This window comes from Lepisosteus oculatus, chromosome 7 (assembly GCF_040954835.1).
Source record: "Lepisosteus oculatus isolate fLepOcu1 chromosome 7, fLepOcu1.hap2, whole genome shotgun sequence".
Taxonomy (NCBI): Eukaryota; Metazoa; Chordata; class Actinopteri; order Semionotiformes; family Lepisosteidae; genus Lepisosteus; species Lepisosteus oculatus.
Genome location: NC_090702.1, coordinates 4,871,223 through 4,892,579, shown reverse-complemented (window position 1 = coordinate 4,892,579; position 21,357 = coordinate 4,871,223). Strand labels below are relative to the sequence as shown.

Genomic DNA, 21,357 nt, shown 5'->3' with positions numbered 1-21,357 from the left:
CAACTCACAACTGGCAACCCACTTAAGCTAAGCAGGTGTGAGCCTGGTCAGTGCCTGGATGGGAGACCTCCGGGGAAAAACTAAGGTTTCTGCTGGAAGAGATGTTAGTGGGGCCAGCAGGGGGCGCTCACCCTGCAGTCTATGTGGGTCCTAATGCCCCAGTATAGTGACGAGGACATTATACTGTAAACAGGCGCCGTCCTTCAGATAAGACGTAAAACCGGGGTCCTGACTCTCTGTGGTCATTAAAAATCCCAGGGTGTTTCTTGAAAAGAGTAGGGGTATAACCCCGGTGTCCTGGCTAAATTTCCCACTGGCCCTTACCAATTATGGCCTCCTAATAATCCCCATCTATGAATTGGCTTCATTACTCTGCTCTCCTCCCCACTGATAGCTGATGTGTGGTGAGTGTTCTGGCGTACTATGGCTGCCGTTGCATCATCCAAGTGGATGCTGCACATTGGTGGTGGTGGAGGGGAGCCCCCATTACCTGTAAAGCACTTTGAGTGGAGTGTCCAGAAAAGAGCTATATAAGTGTAAGCAATCATTATTAATTATTAATTATGGTATAGTGTCAAGGCCCTGTGAAGTTGGTGGAAGCTGAAAAGGACATGGTGAGGGTTTAATTGTTGATGTTAAAATTCAAATTTAAGTAAATGCCTCTATAGTACCTAGAATCCAGATAAAAGGGAACTGCAAGGCTATTTTTATATTTTGAGGGATAGAAAGATTCAGTATTGATGAGTGCATTTCAAGCCATAATAAAAGTAAAATCTACACAGTAACTTGTAAAACCTCCAATTTACATCTCAAAATAGATTTAATTTCCAGGTATGCTTAGCACCATATTCTGAAATTCGGAACAGGGCAACTAAACTTCCAGTGAGGTGAAGCAGCCCTATTAGATTGTAAACAAGTAGACTTGTGAATATATCTCTTTTAATCCAATAGAAATTTCTTTCGACTTCATGACCGTTTTGCTGACTACTACTCATTAGCTCTGCATGCAGATCACATTGAAACATTTCTGCAGTGAAATGTCTGCTGCACGACTTATATTGCTCGTCCATCACAGTACATTGGTCATTACAGTGACTAGTGAGCAGGAAGGGCTGCATCACCTTCCAGTTCTTAGGAACTTGAATGCAAGTTTGCGACAATTTGGCAACTTACAGTACAAAGTTTCAGATTTTCCATTTAATTCGAAGTTTGTAAAATTTTTCTGTAACGTCAATGAATTTTTTGTTACCGAGATTTACTCACCTGTCTGCAGTAAAAAAGGGCCTGATGCTCTGTGGTCATTAAAAATCTCAGGGCATTGTTCGAAAAGACTAAGAGTGTTAACACTGATGTCTTGGCTAAATTTCCCCCTGGCCTCTATCAGTCATGGCTTCTGTGAGTAACCTCTCCAATGAGATGGTAAATGCAATGAGTTTAATACAGCAAATTCACAAACCTCATTCTAATTTCCATATTAGGATTTGTTTTTCTCTCTACAAAACATCTTTGTAATTGATCACGTTCTTCTTAAGAAGCAATTTTACCATGAAAATAGACAAAAGGAAGTAAGTAAACAGAAGGTGTTGTTACGTAGCGTCTTTCAGGACCCTATGCAGACGACACAATCCGGAAGGCAGTGAACACACACAGGGAAGAGATGAGGAACAGGGCTGGTAGACGAACGGGGGGGGGGGGGCGTGGTCCAGGACGAACAGTCCAAAAGGGAAATCCGTGGTGAGGCAAATGTCCAGAGCCGGATGATCAGTCCAAGATGAACAAGACAAAGTTAAATGCCGGAGCGGAATCCGGCGAGGGGTCATAGACAGACGAGACAAAGTTAAAAACCAGCATGGGATCTGGCGAAGGGTCTGGGGGAAGAAAGGGGGGAATGGAACCAGGAGCTCCAGGTCCCGGGCTCGGCTGGTTCAGGACACCTAGGAGGCGAATGCCCCCCGAGCCGCGGACCTAGGGTGACTCGGTGATACAGTAGGCGACCCTCTGGGCGTCCGTGTTCCAATGCAGAGCCCGGAACAGAGTGAGCGTCTGGTTTTTGTAGGGAGGTAGGAACAGGGAGCAGGTGCACAAAATCAACTAAAAAGTGAATGAGCCGGAGTGCCCTTAAGGTGGAGAGACCACAATCGTGACAGGTGTGAAATGAGCTGCGGTTGAACCATTAATATCAAAAAGTCAAATAATATGCTTCAATTATCCTTTTATACTGTTGCTTAGCAAAAAGGAATATGAGCAAAGGCAAATAGTCACTATATCATATACTTAAGGAAAGATAAATGCTAAAAAGATAAAATCTTCCTTAGCTCCTAATAAATCTGAACTGGCTTCATCACTCTGTTCTCCTCACCATTGCCTGTAAAGCGCTTAAAGTGGAGTGTCCAGAAAAGCAACTACAGTATATCCTTGATTCGAAGGACTGATTGGGTGGAGGGGGTGTCCGATATTGCCAAATGTCCATTAAATATCTGTAAAATAGCGTCTATATGAAACCTTTATCCTTTAAATAACAAATTATATATTTTGAAGCACAACGCCACCCATATTTACGTGAAAAACAAATTCTGCTACATGTATTACGTATCGTTTATTCGGACATAATAATACATAATAGTTAATTACCCACCGTCTTTTAACAAGAAAAAAAAACTGAATATTATGTAGCCTACTCAGAAGAGGAATCACCTTGCTCCTCTTCCATGTTTAACGTCAGTCCTAGCGAGAGATTAACACCATTTGCTTAGGAGGTGCTATGTTGAGGTGACACAGGATTTGGTCAGCTAATTGGCTTGAAGAAAGCATCCAATTTCAATTGTGTTTTGGAAGTTTACTGCTTAATAATCTCTCTGAAAGCTCTGGAAGTGAGAGTAATACAGCTGAACTTCAGGATCAGATGATGAGTCCATAAACGTGATCAAGTCCTCGAGATGAGATCTTAAATCAGACAGTTTGACTTTACAAATTTGAGGTCCCTCTTCCTCCTCCTCATCATTGCTTTCTTTGTCCGTCATATCAACCGGAAAATGAACTGAAGAATTTTGTCTGTTAAATCCGATAAAACTGTATTTCCCAAGCAAATGATCTGTTTAGCTATTGTATGGTAGAGAATAACTAAATGCATAAATGCAAGCCTGTCCATCGGGTTTCAAACAATGTAGTCAAACATGTTTCTTGTTTTGAAACAAAACTGGGTCACAGGTTTGTGTGAAGACTTTAAAATATCGTTCGTCATGGGGTGGAGTGGTGGCACTGTGGCTAATGATCTGTGCCTGTGGCTGGAAGGCTGCTGGTTCGTATCCCGCAGCCAGCAGAGGAATCCCACTCCGTTGGGCCCCTAAGCAAGGCCCTTCACCCCAACTGCTCCAGGGGTGCTGTACAATGGCTGACCCTGGACTCTGACCCCCAGCTTCTCTCCCTCTCTCTGTCTTACGTAGAGCAAGCTGGGGTATGCGAAAAGACAAATTCCTCATGCAAGAAATTGTATATGGCCAATAAAGTGATCTTATCTTATAATCAATTGTCATCCCTCACTTTCTTCCCTGTTTATACCCTCTCACTCCACTCGGTCCCCGGTCACTATTGAGAATAACCCTTGGCTTTCTCTTGTGTGCGTAAACTACTCTCGACCTTAATTTTGTCTACCGACCTTGTTTTTCCTCCTGCTTCGACTTCGCCTCGCCCCTCGTTTTGGATGTGGATACTCTTGTCCTGACTCTTGTGATACCCGACCTTGCTCTTCTACCTCAATGTCACGAACCGCCCTCCAGCGTGCACCTCTCGGCATCACCTGCGCCCTAGTAAGCAATTTGCACTGCCCCCACCCTTTTCCCCATTTCAAACCGCTCACTCCTCTCAGTCCTTGCTCACTGTTGAGATCGACTTAGCCTTTCTCTTGTGCGCGTACTTTTTGAACTGATCTCTGGATACCGACCCTGGTTTTCCTTCGGCAACGTCTTCGTCTCTGTCTCGCGGCTTTCCGCCCTGACTACTGGAACCTGACCTAGCCTGCCTACCCGACCTCGCATTCCGTCTTTCGCCCTTTGGATTTCTGGACATCTATTTCTCTCGGCACCGATCATCTCTTCCACTAGTGACCAAGTCCCTAGTGACTATCGTGACACTCGACTACGACTTTTGCCTTTTGGGATTTGGATGCCAAACACTTGCTGCCTACAGTCTCAGCGCCGCATTGGGTCCAACCAGGTGCTCCCAATCATGACAGCGGGCAAACAAGTCCAAAACAGCCCAAATAGGAAAACCAGGGCACAGTCCAATATCCAAAGCCGGGAGGTCCATCCAAGACGACGACAAGAGTAAAAACAAGGAACGGGAACATGGAACCAGGAACGTGGAAGCTAAAAGAAGACGAACGAGGCCAGGTGCTCCGAGCCAGGGCCTCAGCTGGTTGGAAGCCAGTGCCCTGAAGCCTGGGGCGTGGGGCGACTTGATGCTCCGGGTGCCCATCTTCCAATGCAGAGAGAGCCCTGAGCTTTGCGGGGGCACGGGGCTTAAATAATAAAGGGGAGCTAAGGACAGGTGAACGTAATAATGAAACAAATACAAAAGGGTTGGAGCGCCCTCTAGAGGATGGATGGCGATCGTGACAAAATAACAGTCTAAACAGTGCCTTCCAGGAAAGCAAAAAACAACAGCAATGTTGCTGTCCCACAGTTCCCTGGCCTGCCGTATAAGGCCACATTATAAAATACTGACGTTGAACAAATCTAGGACTACTGGCTGAAGTTCAGAACTGAAGAGCAAATGATCGTGTTTAGATCGAGGTTGAGGTTAAGGTACATTTTTAAACACCAAACCCCGAAAAATGGAATTAAGAGGTGGCAAGTACATCTCCAATTTATGCAGTTTCTGTAGGTCAAGGACCTACTTGCACCACCACAATAAATAACTTTAACATTATTTTAAACAGGTAAACAAAAAAAAACAGGTAAACAGTGATTTGAGAATGTTCTATTTTCTCAGTTCTCAGTATGTTCTCCATTACTAAAATTAATGTTTTCTCCCTTGAATTCTTAGTTCTATGATTCCTATTCAACCTCCTTTAAGGTACTGAGATAGACTACGTACTCTAATTTCACAATTCTTTGGAAATGAAGCAATCATGCATTATTTATTCTAATCTGCAGTGCAGCTTTGCTAAACTTCTCTTTTTTATTCCTTCTCTTTTGTTTCCCACAATTTTTCCCCACTGCTTTCATTTGCTCTTTTTCAATTTCAGTTTAAGAACTTTACTGGAATACAATGTTAAGTAAATTTCTTAAACTTAAAACTAGCGGGAAAAAAACACTTTATGCGGACACAGGGATGGGACAAAACCGAAAGAATGTCCCGAAGTCGTCTGGGAGCTAGTTCAAGGTTCTAAACAAGGAAAACGTGCGCATCTCTCTTCTCTTATGTTCAGTACCGAGGGAAGTTATGGCTCTTACATATTAACAGCTATTTAAATCCTTAAAATAGATAAGAAATGACTCAAGCGCCCCCTGCTGACAAGGAGTAGAATTACACTTGTTGGAGAGTCCTGCAGCTCCTAGTCTTCACCCTTTAATGCAGTTACAGATTATTATTAATAATAATAATTGCTTACACTGATATAGCGCTTTTCTGGACACACCTCTCCAAGTGCTTTACAGGTAATGGGGATCCCCTCCACCACCACCACTGTGCAGCCCCATCTGGATGATGCAACAGCAGCCATAGTGCGCCAGAACACTCCCCACACATCAGCTCTCAGTGGGGAAGAGAACAGAGTTATGAAGCCAATTCATAGAGGGGGACTATTAGGAGGCCATAATTGGTAAGGGCCAATGGGAAACTTGGCCAGGACACCTACTCTTTTCGAGATTGTTAATGACCACAGAGAGTCAGGACCTCTGTTTTACATCTCAGCCGAAGGATGGCACCTGTTTACAGTATAGCATCCCCATCACTAGACTGGGGCATTAGGACCCACATGGACTGCAGACCATGTGACCTCACCTTTGGGTGAGCAACTCCTGCTTGACCCACTAACACCTCTTCCAGCAGCAACTATAGCTTTTGAGGTGGTCTCCCATCCAGGTACTAATGAGGCTTAACCCTGCTTAGCTTCAGTGGGTAGCCAGGTGAAAGCTGCAGGGTGATATACACTAGCTGATAGCAATTACAGATCTTTTGGTACCAAAATCTCAGCCCCTTTCAGCTCTCAAAGACCAGAATTCTCTTAATTGAACAAATGGCCAAATTGAATATTTTACACATGTTCCCACACTTTAGGAAGACTTGATCTGTAAAACGAACTGGATTGGAGCTTTTCAGGATTGTAGTCTCCCTTTCCTATTGCAACAATTAAACCAGGGGACTAGCTCCAGACCTGTGTGGGCTAGAAGGCTTCTGGTTTTCCTCCCAGCTGAGCCCTTTAATCATCTAATTAAGCTCATTATGTACTAAATTAAACAAATCTGAGTCATTTCATTGATGGTACGCTGGAGCTTTAGAGACAGAGACCTATTAAAACCCACTGGACACCAGTGTTTCTTTACTAGAAGTTGAAATAGAGTTGTAGCACTGTGGCTAATGATCTGTGCCTATGGCTGGAAGGTTGCTGGTTCAAATCCCATGGCTGACAGAGGAATCCTACTCCTTTGGGCCCCTGAGCAAAGGCCCTTAACCCCAGCTGCTCCAGAGGTGCTGTAAAAATGGCTGACCCTGTGCTCTGCACCCAAGCTTCTCTCCCTGCCTGTGTGTCTCATGGAGAGCAAGCTGGGGTTTGTGAAAAGACAAATTCCTAATGCAATAAATTGTACAGGGCAAATAAAGTGATCTTATCTTATTATTGCCAGCCTACTTGGTCAGCTTTTACACTGTGGTTGCTTAAATTGCTAATACAGTACATGCTTTATTTTTTTCCTCTTCAACTCCCACACCGGGCTTCGAAGAGCCCCCACTAACGATACAAAACCCCGCAGTCACTCAGGGAGAGAAAGCAGCGCTTTCTCTGTCTCTGAAGGTTTCTGTTTGTCTCCTCCTACCCAGGGCTGCTGCTGCTGCTGCTGCTCTGCGCTGCAGGGTGCGCGGGGCAACCTGGGAAATGTGTATGTGCTGCGCGGATCCGTGTCTGCGAGGGCCTTGTGGATGCCTATCGACTGCATAGGGCAAAATACAAGGCGTCAGCTACATTTGTAGCCCGTGCATGCCGCTGCGGGCACTTACACGGATTTCTTTCATGCCCGACTTCAACACGGACATCGCTACGGTAATGTTTGCGTAACGCATGTCCTGTACGGGGTATATCCATTGCACAGTGACTGTCAATAAAGAGAACGGTCTGGAAAGAACTGGAATCGGAAGTAATTGGGGATCCAGCACTTTGCAGCTCCGTACAGTACTTTGAATAAGCACACGCCGTTCCTTCGGGTTTTATTATTATTATAATAAGCATGGTTACGAGGAACCATCCAGTGTTACGTTTGTAAGGTATCTTGGCGTGACCGATGTGAAGTCAGGTGATGACTGCCACCTGAAAACAACAACAACAACAACAACAACAACAACACACCACACAGACACACAACTGGAATACATTCTGTCGATCAACAAACAGTCCGTGGAAAAATATGGATGAGAGCTCGGAAAAAACCAACGGTGACAAAGACGTCGTGCTGGTTGCAGAAAACGAAGCAGAAAGCATGCAGATCGAAGAGGAGAGTCCCAAGCTGCGAAGCTCCCTGAATTTGCTGGACACCTGTGCCGTATGCACCTCAAATTTCCAGAGCAGAGAACCCCGACTCCTGCCCTGCCTTCACTCTTTCTGCAAAAAGTGCTTGCCGCAGCCTTCCAGGCATTTGGCGGTAGCCGAGAAGAAAGACCCCTCTCCGCCGGGTGACCATGCATCGAGATCCAGTAAGTATGCCCTTTCCTAAAAAAATCTAATAAGAGCTTCCTTGTTTGGCTCCGGAACGGGTGCGCAACCAATGTACAGAGCGGGTCTGTGAACCTGGGATTGCAGAAATTAACTCGAGATGGGAAAGAAAGAGGTTGTATATGGGGCTAGTTGCAAAATCACTGAGCCACCGCACCGTGCATTAAATCAAATCAAAGTTTATTTATCAAATGCACAACAATACGGCGTGCAGCAGTAGTTTCTGGCTGTGAAATGTCTTTTTCTGCGTGCTCACATTAACTAGTGGATCCCGTTTATATCTACATTACCTTGTAGACCTAGTCTTTCGTTACTTATTATATTAAGATAGATACTTTATTGATCCCGTGAGGGAAATTGCAATGCAACAGCAGCTTAACACAGACAACACAGCAACAGTGTAACGAATGATACAACAATAATAATAATACAATCACTACAGTGAGAAGTACTGTATTGATTGTACAGCACTTAAGTTAGCGTACCTAAGTGCTGGATCACTTGAGGTTTGCTTTCAGTTACACCGACTTTAGAGAGGACGTTAGGATCAATAGGAATCAAATTTTTTAAATACAATTACTGACGTCCTATTTCATTGCAGTGTGCTTTTGCTTTTGTTGTGCACTGCCCTACTCAGTGCTGATGCGTTCTGTTTAACTTGTAATGTGGGGAAAGTTGCTTACTCGCCACTTTCAGTTGAATGTAAGTGTTCTGGGATGGGGGGGAGTAATTATCTTTAGAAGCAAGAAGAAACACTGTGACTGATGGGCCAAATGTGTTATTTTTTTTCCTCCCGCTGTCAAATTGTGACTCCTCCACCACCAGCCCCCTTGTCCCAGACAGTGACTGTGGTTGAGAGGAACGTGAGGCTGTTATCAGAACTGTGATCTCGCTGTGTCTGGCTTCTGAGCAAAAAGTGCAAGAACTTGGCAAAAACAGAAAAAGTGAACGAAACTAAACTTTACAGTCAATAGGAAAACAATTTGGTTGTTGAGATTTGACTAAATTAGAAACTTGAATAAACTCTTGCCTGTTGTGTAATCCTACAGTGTTTAGGACTACCTGATGTAATAATAATAATAATAATAATAATAATAATAATAATAATAATAATAATAATAATTGCTTACACTTATATAGTGCTTTTCTGGACACTCCACTCAAAGCGCTTTACAGGTATTGCTGCATGGGATCTGCATCAAGCATGCGTCGTGCAATCCAGTTTACCTGCACTGATATAATTCAGTTCTCTGCTGTGCTGTGAGCAAAATCCCCAACAAACATTAGTTCTTTAAGTTGTGAACCTCCCCAGGTAGTGCTAATTAATATATGTAAAGATCAAGCACAGGGAATGACGTGATTTTGTTTTTTTTCTGAGTGCTGTCAGTGGGGTTATTCCAACTGTCAGTGCCATTGACGTTTAAAAGCATCTTGAAGAAAATGAATCAGATATCTAATGCTACAAAAAATGGCTGTGGGGTGGCAACTTGACATGCAGTTAAGACATGGCTGCATGCAAACCGTGCCTGTTCAAAACCACATAGCCTCCTTCCTGGGGTTGTAAGAACACCAGAAAGGGTGATAAATGCAGAGGAGGCCGTTTGGCCCATGGTGAGCCTGCGATAGTGAGTTTATTGAGTCAAGGATCTTATCCAGCTGTTTCGTGAAGGGTATCAGCCCCAACCACATTGCTGGGCAGCTTGTTCCACCCTCATACCTCACAGTGTTTTTAGGTAAAGGGGTGCCCCCGATCTCAGTTTTAAATGCATTTCAAGTAACTTCCTCTGGTGTCCTCAGATTCATGTTTCACTGTTGAAATAAATGCAGTTTCATGTTTTGTTCTTAGGTAGCAAATTCAATTAGTCAGGTGGGTAGCTGCGTCAGCACGCGTAGGCTGCAAAGGAACAAGTCCTAGGTTTATTCCATGCTGGAAAAAAAGAAAAAAGTTTTCTTTCTTCTTTTTTTCAGCATAAATTAAATTATTGCCTACTCTGTAATTTAGTAATTCCTACACACCTTTGTCTGACTTGATTGTCCTGCCTTAAAATTAACTCCAGCCAGGTTTCTCTCCAGCCGTTTTAATGCTGTCAGCCTTCCTGCCTGCAATTAGCACCTTTTCTGCCTTTCCTGTGACAATCTGATTTGCATGCTGCTGAATGAGGATTTCTAGAAGGGTGGGATTTAGTAATACAGGTACTGTACCAGCCTGTATTATGCACATAGTGATTAGGCCCAAATCTTTTTTGCAAATATTGATGAAAGGTATTTTAGAACATCCCTATGCTTTTTCAAGGAATGCCCTGGGATTTTTAATGACCACAGAGAGACAGGACCTTGATTTCACGTCTCATCCGAAGGATGGCGCCTTTTTACAGTATAGTTTAAAAAGGGCGTTTTTCTTGAAAAGAGTAGGGGTTTTACCCTGGCGCCCTGACCAAATTTCCTGTTGGACTTTACCAATCATGGCCTCTTAATAACCCCCATCTCTAAACTGGCTTCATCACTCTGCTCTACTCCCCACTGATAGCTGGTGTGTGGGGGGGCAGACTGGTGCATTATCCAGGTGGGGGCTGCACACTGGTGGTGATGGAGGGGAGTTCCCATTACCTGGAAAGCGCTTGAGTTGAGTTTCCAGAAGAGCACTAAGTAAGTGTAAGGAAATAGTAATTATTAGTGTCTCCATCACTATACTGGGGCATTAGGACCCACACAGACCTCGGGGTGAGCACCCCCTACTGGCCCTACTAACACCTCTTCCAGCATCAACCTTAGCTTTCCCAGGAGGTCTCCCATCCAGGTACTGTCCAGGCTCACACCTGCCGAGCTTAAGTGAGGCTGATACAGCTGCTGGCTTCTTACCATTTATGTCTTTTGTTCTCCTATGCCTTAATTATCTGCTGCTTTCCCTGCCTCCCTCCCACCCAAAGAAGGCTCCAACAGCCAATATATTGTTTCTTTTTTCATTACCTTTGAGCAAGGAATTAACTTAGACCTGTTCTTTTGCAGCCTACGCCTGCTGGCGCAGCTCCCTACTCGAATTTCTTCAGGCAGTGTTGTCTGCGTGCTTGTTTTAGCAGTCCAGTGGCTTCATGCCATTGCCAAGAGGCGAGATGCTACAGTGATCCTTGTTCCCTGAGCTCCCTGCTTACGGTGCTTTGGAAAAGGAAGCTGAAGCATCCAGTTTTCTAAACGTGATGAGTGAGAAGTTGTACTGCGCTGTCAAAGTAGCTGCTGAATGCCTGGAGCAAAGGGGAGAGTCAGGGTTCTCACTGGTGATGTTGCAAATAGTGCTGTGCTTTGCTGTAAAGGTTAATTGCAATTTTGGCAAAGTGCAAAGGCTGCACATTCAAACCTGCTAGATTTTTTTTTTTCAACTGGACCACAGGTGTAGAGAGTATTATTGTAATGCAGATTGTTTCCACAATTAAAAAAAAAAAGATTTCAAGACTTGTTCAAATGTCATCAATTTCTGAGCCTCTTTGCTTTTTTTTTTTAATGAACACGAGCCATCCTTGGTTTGGATGTGCATTGCTGTGGTGCCTCGGAATTTTCTTGCCTTGCACATCCTGACCACAATTTACAGTTTCAGGCATGTGGAGCAATGTCTGATCTCTCCACTGCCAGGAGTAGACAATACAGGTGAAGAGAAACAGGCAGCAGCTTGCTAAAAGTTAAGTTATGATTAGCGAGATTGATAGCATAAGGAAGAGAAGAAGAAAAATTACAGTTCTGGGAAGATGGCAAGCAAACATCTAATGCTGATTGCTTTGTCTTGTGTCATGAGCATTTGGTTTGTTTTGTCAGGCAAATATCTAATCAAGGTATAGTATAAATTAATTCCCCATTATTGTGCCAAAAAGTGTTTTTCAAAACAGTACTAATTCTGAAGGCCCTCAGTTTACACCTGAAATAAATCAATTACAAAAAGTAACAGGTTTTTGAAATTGATCTAGTTTAATCTGTCCTCTGACTAGCTAATGTGCTGATAGAAGAATACTGCATTCCTTGGGAATATGATAATCATGAAGATAATTGAAAAGACACTGCTTGATTTCAGTGTATGTAATAAATAAACAATCCTTACAGTTATATAGCACTTTTCTGGACACTCCACTCAAAGCACTTTACAGGTCATGGGGATCCTCTCCACCACCACCAGTGTGCAGCCCCACCTGGATGATGTGACGGCAGCCATAGTGCGACTAAGCATACACCAGCTATCAGTGAGGAGAAGAGCAGAGTGATGAAGCCAGTTCAGAGATGGGGATTATTAGCAAGCCATGATTTATAAAGGCCAGGGGGAAATATGGCCAGGACATCAGGGTAACACCCTTGTTTTTTTTTATAAACACCCTGGGACTTTTAATGAACATGGAGAATTAGGACCTCGGTTTTATATTATTATTCGAAGGAGAGGGACATTTTAACAGTATACTGTCCCTGTCACTATACTGGGGCATAAGGACCCACACAGACCGCAGGGTGAGCGCCCCCTACTGGCCCCACTAACACTTCTTCCAGCAGCAACCTTAGTTTTCCCAGGAGTTTCCCATCCAGGTACTGGCCAGGCTCACACCTGCTGAGCTTCAGCGGGGCTGTTAGCTGTGAGCTTCAGGGTGATACAGCTGTTGGTGGTTCCACATCCTGCTCTATGACTGAGTCCTGGAATAGGTGTGGCTGTGGTTGGTTATCTCCTCTGTTGGATTTCTGTCCAATATTTGTTCATTTTATTCAGATAAATCTTATTGAATGATAATGTTTGCTTTTGTATTTCAGAAAGCTGTTCTGGTGAATCCATTATTATAATCAAAAGTGGAATATATTTTAGAAAAGGGAATATATTTGAATTTGCATAATTTCTAGTGCTAGAATTACAAGTGTTTTACACTGTTTAACTGTTGTATAAGGTTTTAATGAAGGAACAGAATTCAGATGGAATGGAAGACACTAGTAAGACTTAATTATAAACCAGTTCCACCAGCACTTTAAATCTAGATTTACTTTTGAAAAGTGGCTCAAAGCTTCCTTGCTGATCATTCGAAGTGACACACAGTGGCAGCATGACCTCAGGTGGTTTGAATTAAAATAGTTTGAAAGAAAATAGTTCAAATAGATTTACTCCTTTCAAATTTGACAGTTATAAAGAATTGTTGGGGGTTTCTCAGATGGGATGAGATGCTAGGAAAACCAGTTCGTCTTTGAAGATACTATAATTTGTCACTTATCTATGGTGTTTAAAAATGCAGTCAGAATGGTGAGGTGTATAATTTTTTTTAAGAAGTATAACTTTTTTAGCTCTTTAACATTTTCACTTTTTTTAAATGCTGTAAAAAACTTTTTGCAAGTTGCTAATAATTTACAATGACCTACAATTATCTGCTTAATTTAAAGATATGTGCTTTGATATGTGTAATTATATTAAGAAGATGATTCTTTTTTTTATGATAAAGATATGATATTTCCAGGTTATGTAAGTCAGACAAGGTAAATGTGCTTAAAATAGAATCCTAAAGTAAACTTAGTTTAGCCCTAAAATGAATTTATTTTAATCCCTGATGATGCAGTCAGACCTGAACTGTGCAGTAAATTAATAAATTCGGGGGCAGGTCATAGGTTCAATAGACAGTTTTTAGGAAGACGTATATAGATACATTGAAGTACATGGATGTGAAATATGGTTAAAATTATTAGCTACATAAAATCATTTTCCAAAATCATACTCTGAATTTGCTTAATTTTTAAATGAAAGTGTTGACTAATTAAGATGTGTTCATTATAAGCTCACGAACCATTAGAAAATGAAGAGCAGTAATGTCGATTGATATATAAGAAGTTGAAGCATTTATTAATGCACTGGCCTTAAAGTGTGCATGACTTGATGCTTTAACTTAAATAGTGCATGAATACTTCAGGGATATAGCTCATATATCTGACAGCTGAGATAAGAGTGTCTTGAGCTGGTGATCTGGAAACTACTGTTAGCGCTTTTTTTGTAATTTAATTTATAGGTTTGCTTTTAATAAATGGCTGTTCTTTAATTAAATGTAATCGAATTACATAAAAATAATTGTGAATTACAATAAAACAAAGTATGTCATTTTCAAAGAAGAATGATGATGAATCACTTACATTTAAAAACATTAAAGTATCTTTGTTTTTGGAAGCATTGTTTCTTTTACAGTTCATAACAGGGACCTCCCATATCTTAAACTGGGACAGATGTGTCCTAAGGCCACTGTTGTGTGGTCTTGAGGATTTCCAAAACTGCCTGTAAGCAACTTTGCTGCAGAATGTAATATGTTGCATGGCAGGTCTGGCATTTTGCAATCACATGGGTGTGTGTGTTTGTGTATAAAAAAAGCATGTTGAAAATCGAAGGGGCAAATGGTATATTTAAAAATGTGTTTCAAGTGTGGCTAGTCTTCAAATTCAGAAATGGAAAAGGAGGCACAAAATCTGTTCTGAATAAAGAAATCTGTTCAAAATGTACAATGTAAGTAATTGTAATCTGTTACAGGTGCTCATGTTAAGATCTGAATGTTCGTGATGTTGAAGACATTGTTTCAGAGTGGGGGCCGCACGGTGGTGCAGTGGTTGACATTGCTACTTCACAACGCTAGGGCAACGCTGGGGCTGGAGGAAGTGTCTATAGACTTTTCTGACCCACCCACCTTCATAGACGTCTTATGACATGTCAAAAGACAACACATCCCCATATCAGAGGATGAAGGGTCACTGGTAGTGTAGTATCAGGTACAAGGCAGCAACTCTGGTGTTCATGCAGCAAAAAACGCCTTTATTGCATATGCATATGGGAGCCAGGCTTTGTCAAGCAAGACCCAAAGAAGTATTACAAAGGGTGGTCTCTTTATACAGTAAACAGGTTCAATGGTTACTCCCACAGTGGATGGATTACACATGTTCTGCTGTAAAACAAGTCCATTAAAGGGATTAAACATTGTGTGTCCACGTGATGAAGCAGTCAAGCAAGTTCCTCATTATGTCTGTAACTCTGCCAGGAACATATGGCAGTTATGCCTTGCAACATAACATACGTGACAGATCAGCATATATAGACAAAAGCGGAACTACTTACTTTCACAACTGCTGGAATGGAAAGTTACAAGACACAAGTGTTTATGATATAAAAGACTTAGAAGACAAGGAATTAAGGACAATTCCCCGAGTAGTGAAGTGAATCTCTTGTTGACAGAACCACATGCCTGTCTTAGCCCTGAAGACTGCAGGGGTAACTGTGTTAATAAGAGCTGAGAGAGCATGGGAAGACTTATCCCACTGTGCACTGTGCTGTTCAGCTAATTGGAGAGTGCTGGTCATAGTTGGCTAGTGACATGATGAGGCCTTAAAATTGGAGAGTCCCAGTCCCAGTGGGATAAGGCAGTTTGTTAAATACTAAAATACTAAAATTGCTCTAGGCTCATGTCATCTAAAAATAAAGATTACTAGTTCCTTTTGCTTATTTAACTGGAACTGAATCATTAATCTGATAAACAGTATAATATTGCACAATACATGACAATATTTTGGGGTCATTTTGGCAGTGCTGTAATGGTGTAACAATATCCTGTGTTACCAAAAAAATTGGTATCTCCATCCTCTTATACTAAATCTCTAACACTGGCCGTCCTAGTGTGCTCAGAATTGGGAATTGGGAAAAGGAGATTTAAGATGGCTTTCATAAACGAAATAATCCTTCGCACACAATTTGCCTTTTAAACTAAAAATGAAACTTGAATGAAGACAACCTATGGTCCGTAACAAAAATGCAACCAAACAAACCAGGCTGTCAAACAAACAAACACAAGAAACTTAAGTGGGTTTCATTAAAATTTCATTAAAGTGGTGATGCTTTCCCTTTATTTAGTCTGTCAAGTTCAAGTTTATTGTCATTATACACATATACAGGTATATTTTATAACGAAATGCTATTTAACTAGCTCTCAGATGATAAGTAGTACAAAAAAACAACAATACAATTATATAATTAAAGAAAGACAGAGACAACAGGCAGTGTGCAAAAACAACAACAGGCAGTGTGCAAAAACAACAGGCAGTGTGCAAAACAACAACAAGCAATGTGGAAAACAACATCAGTTGTGCAAAACATGCATCAACAGAATGAAATAAAAGGATAGAAATTATGGGTAGTGAGCTTTTTGACATGTGAGGTAGAGGTAGATTTCAATGTGTGTTTGAGTTTTTGGTAAGAAAGAAGGCACTGTGAGGTTCAGATCATAGGTGAGAGAGGCTGGGAGTTTAATAGTTTGATAGTGCGGGGGTAAAAACTGTCTCTGGCTCTGGTAGTCTGGGCCCGAATGCTCTGGTACCTTTTTCCAGATGTTAGAGGGTCATACAGTCTGTAGCTTTATATGCCTAATACCTCAGAGGCTTCAGTTGAACAAGAATGAATCCACTGGTTTAGGTAGATTGTCCTCTTGATGGTAGTAGTGGGGAGCTGTGTCAGCATCTGTAGGCTGCAAAGGAACAAGTAAAGATTTATTCCATGCTGAAAAGGGAAGAAAGGAAACACGTTTTGGGCCTTCTTCGGGTATGAGACAGGGAAGTCAGCAGCTGATATATAGCATGGGTGAACAGAAGCCGGGAGTGTTGCTATCTACATTGGGGAAGCAGGAAGGAGACTTGGAGACCGATTCAGAGAACCCGCTAGGGCTGTTAGGATAAAAGATTTCTCCATTTCACCTCTAACAGCCATATTCACACCGATCTATCCTATGTCTGCGTTCTCAAAGAAGGGTCTCTTAACTCCTATTGCAGAAAGACACCCAAAACCAAAAGTATCCTGAAACTAGATTCACACCGCCCCCCTCCTCTCAACGACAGACTCCTTTCCTTCAAATCTTCTCTATTCATTTGCAGGTTTCGACTTCACACCTCTCTTCACCTCTCTCGACTTCACACCACCTGAGTGTCCACTCTGCCTTTCCCCCTGCTCCCGCCTCCTCTTCACTCCCAGCTTCTGTTCTCCTATGTTATATCATCTCTGCTGACTCCCCTGTCTTTCTCACACCCGAAGAAGACTCCACAGACGAGACGTTGTTTCCTTTCTTCTCTTTTCAGCACGGAGTAAACCTTTACTCGTTCCTTTGTCATCTTGATTTTTTTTTCTCTTCTCAAATTATTTCGCTTTTAAATGCAGATGACGTCTGGTCGTCTTTGGAAATTCCCCGCTTGAGCAGTCGTCCAGCCTTCTGATCTCAAGTGGGTTCAATTTAAATGGAAGCTGTTCTCGAGCTGAGTATCCCTGCAGCTATGCGGATACCTCAGTCCATCCTGCAGCTGTTTACAGCCATGGAGATGCCCCATTACCAAGATAAAGGGCTTCAGTTTACATGGCCTTTTTTTCAAAACTTGTAGCACACAGATTGGGGAGGTGTGACATTTGGCACCTTCATAGGATCTCTGAAATGCCTTTTACATTTCTGCTTTGGGCGGTTGGGAGAACAGGAATAAGAGAGGGAAAGAGGGGAAAATTAAAAATGTTACATAAGTAACAGCAAAAACAAACAGACCCTCACGAAGTACAGGCTCAGTGACTGCAGCCTGGCCATAGAAACGGGGCGACACAGGCAGACCAGGCTGTCCAGAGAGGACAGGCTGAGCTCCCACTGCCAGCGGGGAGAAATGGAGACAGAGGTGCACTTCCTCCTGCACTGTGACAGATATTCTGAGATTATACAAACATTCATCCCTAAATTTTCAAATCTAATCCCGGAATTCCCACACCAGCCAGAATCATATCAAGTCCCAATCCTACTGGGAGAGAACTCGGTTGAACTGGCAGCCCAGTATGTGACCTCCTGTCACAGCCTGAGGAACAGTGAGCCTGTCTCCCAGTAATGCTCCAAATGTTAATAGTTTACGATTGTGTCTTTATTGTAAATGTCTGTAGATTTTTGTTGTATGTTAATTGTATTTGTTTTGGTTTGGCAACACTGGTCACGCCAATAAAGCACCTTGAATTGAATTGGAAAAGAGGTGGCGAGGAGAAAGCATAGGGAAGAAAAGGTGGGAGAACCTGGAAGTTTGGATAAAGGGGAACAGTGATCAGACCGTTGAGGATGCACATTTCAGGGGAGGTGTGAAAAACGGTGTTTCCTGATTTGAAAGGAATCCTGCTGCCTTTCACTTTCCCCAATGGAAGCTTGTTATAGTGACAGTCTTGATAGAAGCTGTATATGCATGTATATGCATCAGCAGCCTGGAATATAAATCCCAGGTGTCATAGAATACAATTTAAGAGTCCTAATATAAAAATTCAATGAGTTAAATATCTAAATAAAGATCTTGGGCTGCAAAAAAATCAATTTTAGCCTTTAGCCCCAGTATATGCTGTGGGTTCATGCCATAAATCACACTCAAAATTCGTCATGGAGTTAAGATGTATCCGAACCGAAGTGAAGTGCATTTTTCTGCCGGGAAATTGAACCCAATGTTTATGTCGTTATCTGAGCTTTTTTTTTTCCTTTGATGTTTCAGTTGGTGTTATACGGTGCCCAGTATGCCAGCAGGAGTGTGTTGAGATCGATGTAATGGAGAACTTTTTTGTGAAGGACACAGTAGAAGTTCCCAGCAGCACTGTGGAGAAGACCAGTCAGGTAAATTAACTAGAAGACACACATGCATTTTTTTCCCCAAGTGTAATGTAATTTTTAATCTAATGTCTTTGTAAATGTATTTGAAATTATATAACTTCCATGTGGGGGATGCTTAGAACACATAGATACTTTATTGATCCCGTGAGGGAAATTGCAGTGCACCAGCAGCTTAACACAGTCAACACAGCACAGTGTAACAAAATGATACAGTAATACAACAATACAATACATACAGTACAGTCAGTGAGAAGTGCACTATCAAAATATCATTATTGTTTTGTATGGGCATTTCTTATATAACATATGTGTTCCTGTGTTATACAAAATGAGGTTATAAAAAAACATAGCTTCAGTGGGAATTGAGGGAATATGGGGTAAAATTTGTTCACAATAACAAAGGTATTTTTTTCCATTGTAATTGGTCATATTATTAGTTTGAATCTCTTCCTTCCTAACAATGTGTTTTAAATAATAAGATGATCAGTGTTTGCATCACTAAGAGAGGAGAAATGCTGCAGTGAAGTCAAAATTTTTCATGAGATTTTTTAATTGATCATAAAGAACATAGGAAACATTTGTAAACCAATCAAACATCCTTACACTAATATAGCACTTTATAGGGCTTTTCTGGATTCAAAGTACTTTACAGGTAATGGGGACTCCCCTCCAACTGAAAGCCCCTGAAACTGAAGGCCCCCACCTGGATGATGCCATAGTGCACCAGAACATTCACCACATGGGGGATTATTAGGAGGCCATGGTTGGTAAAGGCCAATGGGAAATTTGGCCAGGACGCCAGGGTTTCACCCATACTCTTTTTGAGAAATGCCCTGGGGTTTTATGTCTCATCCAAAGGACAGCACCTTTTTATAGTATAGTTTCCCCATCACTATAGTGGGACATTAGGACCCACACAGACCGCAGGGTGAGCGCCCCCTACTGGCCCAACTAACACCTCTTCCAGCAGCAACCTTAGTTTTTCCCAGGAGGTCTCCCATCCAGGAAGTGACCAGGCTCACACCTGCTGAGCTTCAGTGGGGCTGCCAGCTGTGAGTTGCAGGGCGATACGGCTGCCGGCAAAGTTTCCAAAGAATCAAAATGTAGTAGCTGAGCACACAAATTTGTTGCACATGCAGGTAGTGCAAAAACTGACACTAATGCGCAAAACAATACCACACCCTGCCAAGCGTGCGTTTCTGTATGAATAGTTAGGCTATAAATGAGTCACATCATATCCAATATGCATCTGTTTCTGCAAAAGGGTGTTCCGTAATAAATTGCTTTATTGCCAGCAGCGTATGATCTATGCTATTTAAACTAAAATTATATCTAGAACTGATATTTTGAGATTTGTTTCGGAGAATAAAAACACTTCTAGGTTTTTAGGCTTCATGCTCCTCATTGAAATCTACAACTTGCTGACAGCAGCCACTGATTGAAATTGGTAAAAATGAACCCTTCCTGAAATATGACCTTGTTTTGCAGTTTATTGTATTTTATTGTTGCTTGTATTATTGTATTTTAGATTTTAGATTTTACCAAGTGGTTTTGCCAATACTCAAAAGCAAAGAATGACCTTGAAAGATTGTTAAACTGAATTTTGTTCACTCCTTGTTGAGCTTAGTGTTGTGTGCTTGTGAATGTGAATTGGAAGCTAGCATGGCAGGGAATGATGGCTTCAGAGTCCACATGAAATGATCTAGCAAGAGGCATATCCTATAGGGCCATGAAGCAGTCAGAACGGGTGTTCTCTAGAGTGTCTGCTTGGTCTTTTACTTTTCTTTTTTTTAAAAAAAAAACTTTTATAAGGCAATTTGTTAGACTTTCTTCATACAGTTAACAGTTTAGCTTTGTTATTTTTCAGGACCTGGGACAATGATCTGTTAAAGAGAACGGTCTAAAAATCCTGTGGGTTTGGAAAGCACCTGGCTGTGTTGTAAAACACGAAAGGGAGAGATGGATGTTTTTGTTGAACTGAAACTCGATAAAACTTGTTAAATCCCAAAAGCCCATCAAATCTAAAAAAAATGAAAATGTGTTATTCTGTTTGTAATGATTACTAAACCTAAGCTTAATAGCTGTTTCAGTTTCACTGAACTGCATATCTCTGACCACTCTTTATTCAGTTGGGTAGTGATTGGAAACTTGCAAAAATTACAGTTCAACAGGACAAGGAAGCCTAAGTATACAACAGACCTTTGTCCAATGTAAGAAGGTTGATTCAGCAAATCCAGATTGGATAAATTGAACACTTTGTAATAAATAAGGATATATTATCTTGTTCATGTAAAGTCACAGATTTATACCTTTTTACAGATATTGTAAACCACATATGAATGTCCCTACCTATAATGAATGGTACAAAATGAAAATATAATAAATATTTGTAGTACAATAAAAGAATAAACATGCCTAATACTTCTGGCAAAGGCAGATTACATATATAATATGGTTAAACAGAAGCAGTACTAATGCTGTTAGTGCTAAGCCTTTTGTACAAGAATGTCTTTATGTTCTTCTTCTGTCTACAATAATATTTTATCTTTTGTGGTTTATCTGTCCCAGTTTGACAGAAAAAAGCTAAACATAAAATATTAAACAAACACATGTACAAAACTATGCATTTCAGAGGCCTACATTCTACAGACCCAGAAACCCAGAATTGCTAGCCCTGTAACACAATTCAAAGCCTTCACGGGCTATAAAGAGAACAAATAAAAGAATCTGATTTAGGACTCAGTCCCCTTTTCTTCAACATGGATATCCAAAAGCAGATGAGAATGTCTCCTTATTCTA

At 41.6% G+C, this 21,357-nt stretch overlaps 1 protein-coding gene across 3 annotated transcripts in view; it reads left to right on the top strand.

Moving 5' to 3' along the window:
* Positions 1-7,044: 7,044 nt before the first annotated feature.
* trim24 (tripartite motif containing 24) overlaps positions 7,045-21,357 on the top strand; it is a 47,141-nt gene continuing 32,828 nt past the window's right edge. For all 3 annotated transcript variants that reach the window (XM_015353297.2, XM_015353296.2, XM_069192043.1), the window contains exons 1-2: positions 7,045-7,905; positions 18,443-18,561. In XM_015353297.2, coding sequence (XP_015208783.2) covers positions 7,620-7,905; positions 18,443-18,561 — 405 coding nt within the window. In that variant the 5' untranslated portion in view covers positions 7,045-7,619. The remainder of the gene's footprint in view (positions 7,906-18,442; positions 18,562-21,357) is intronic.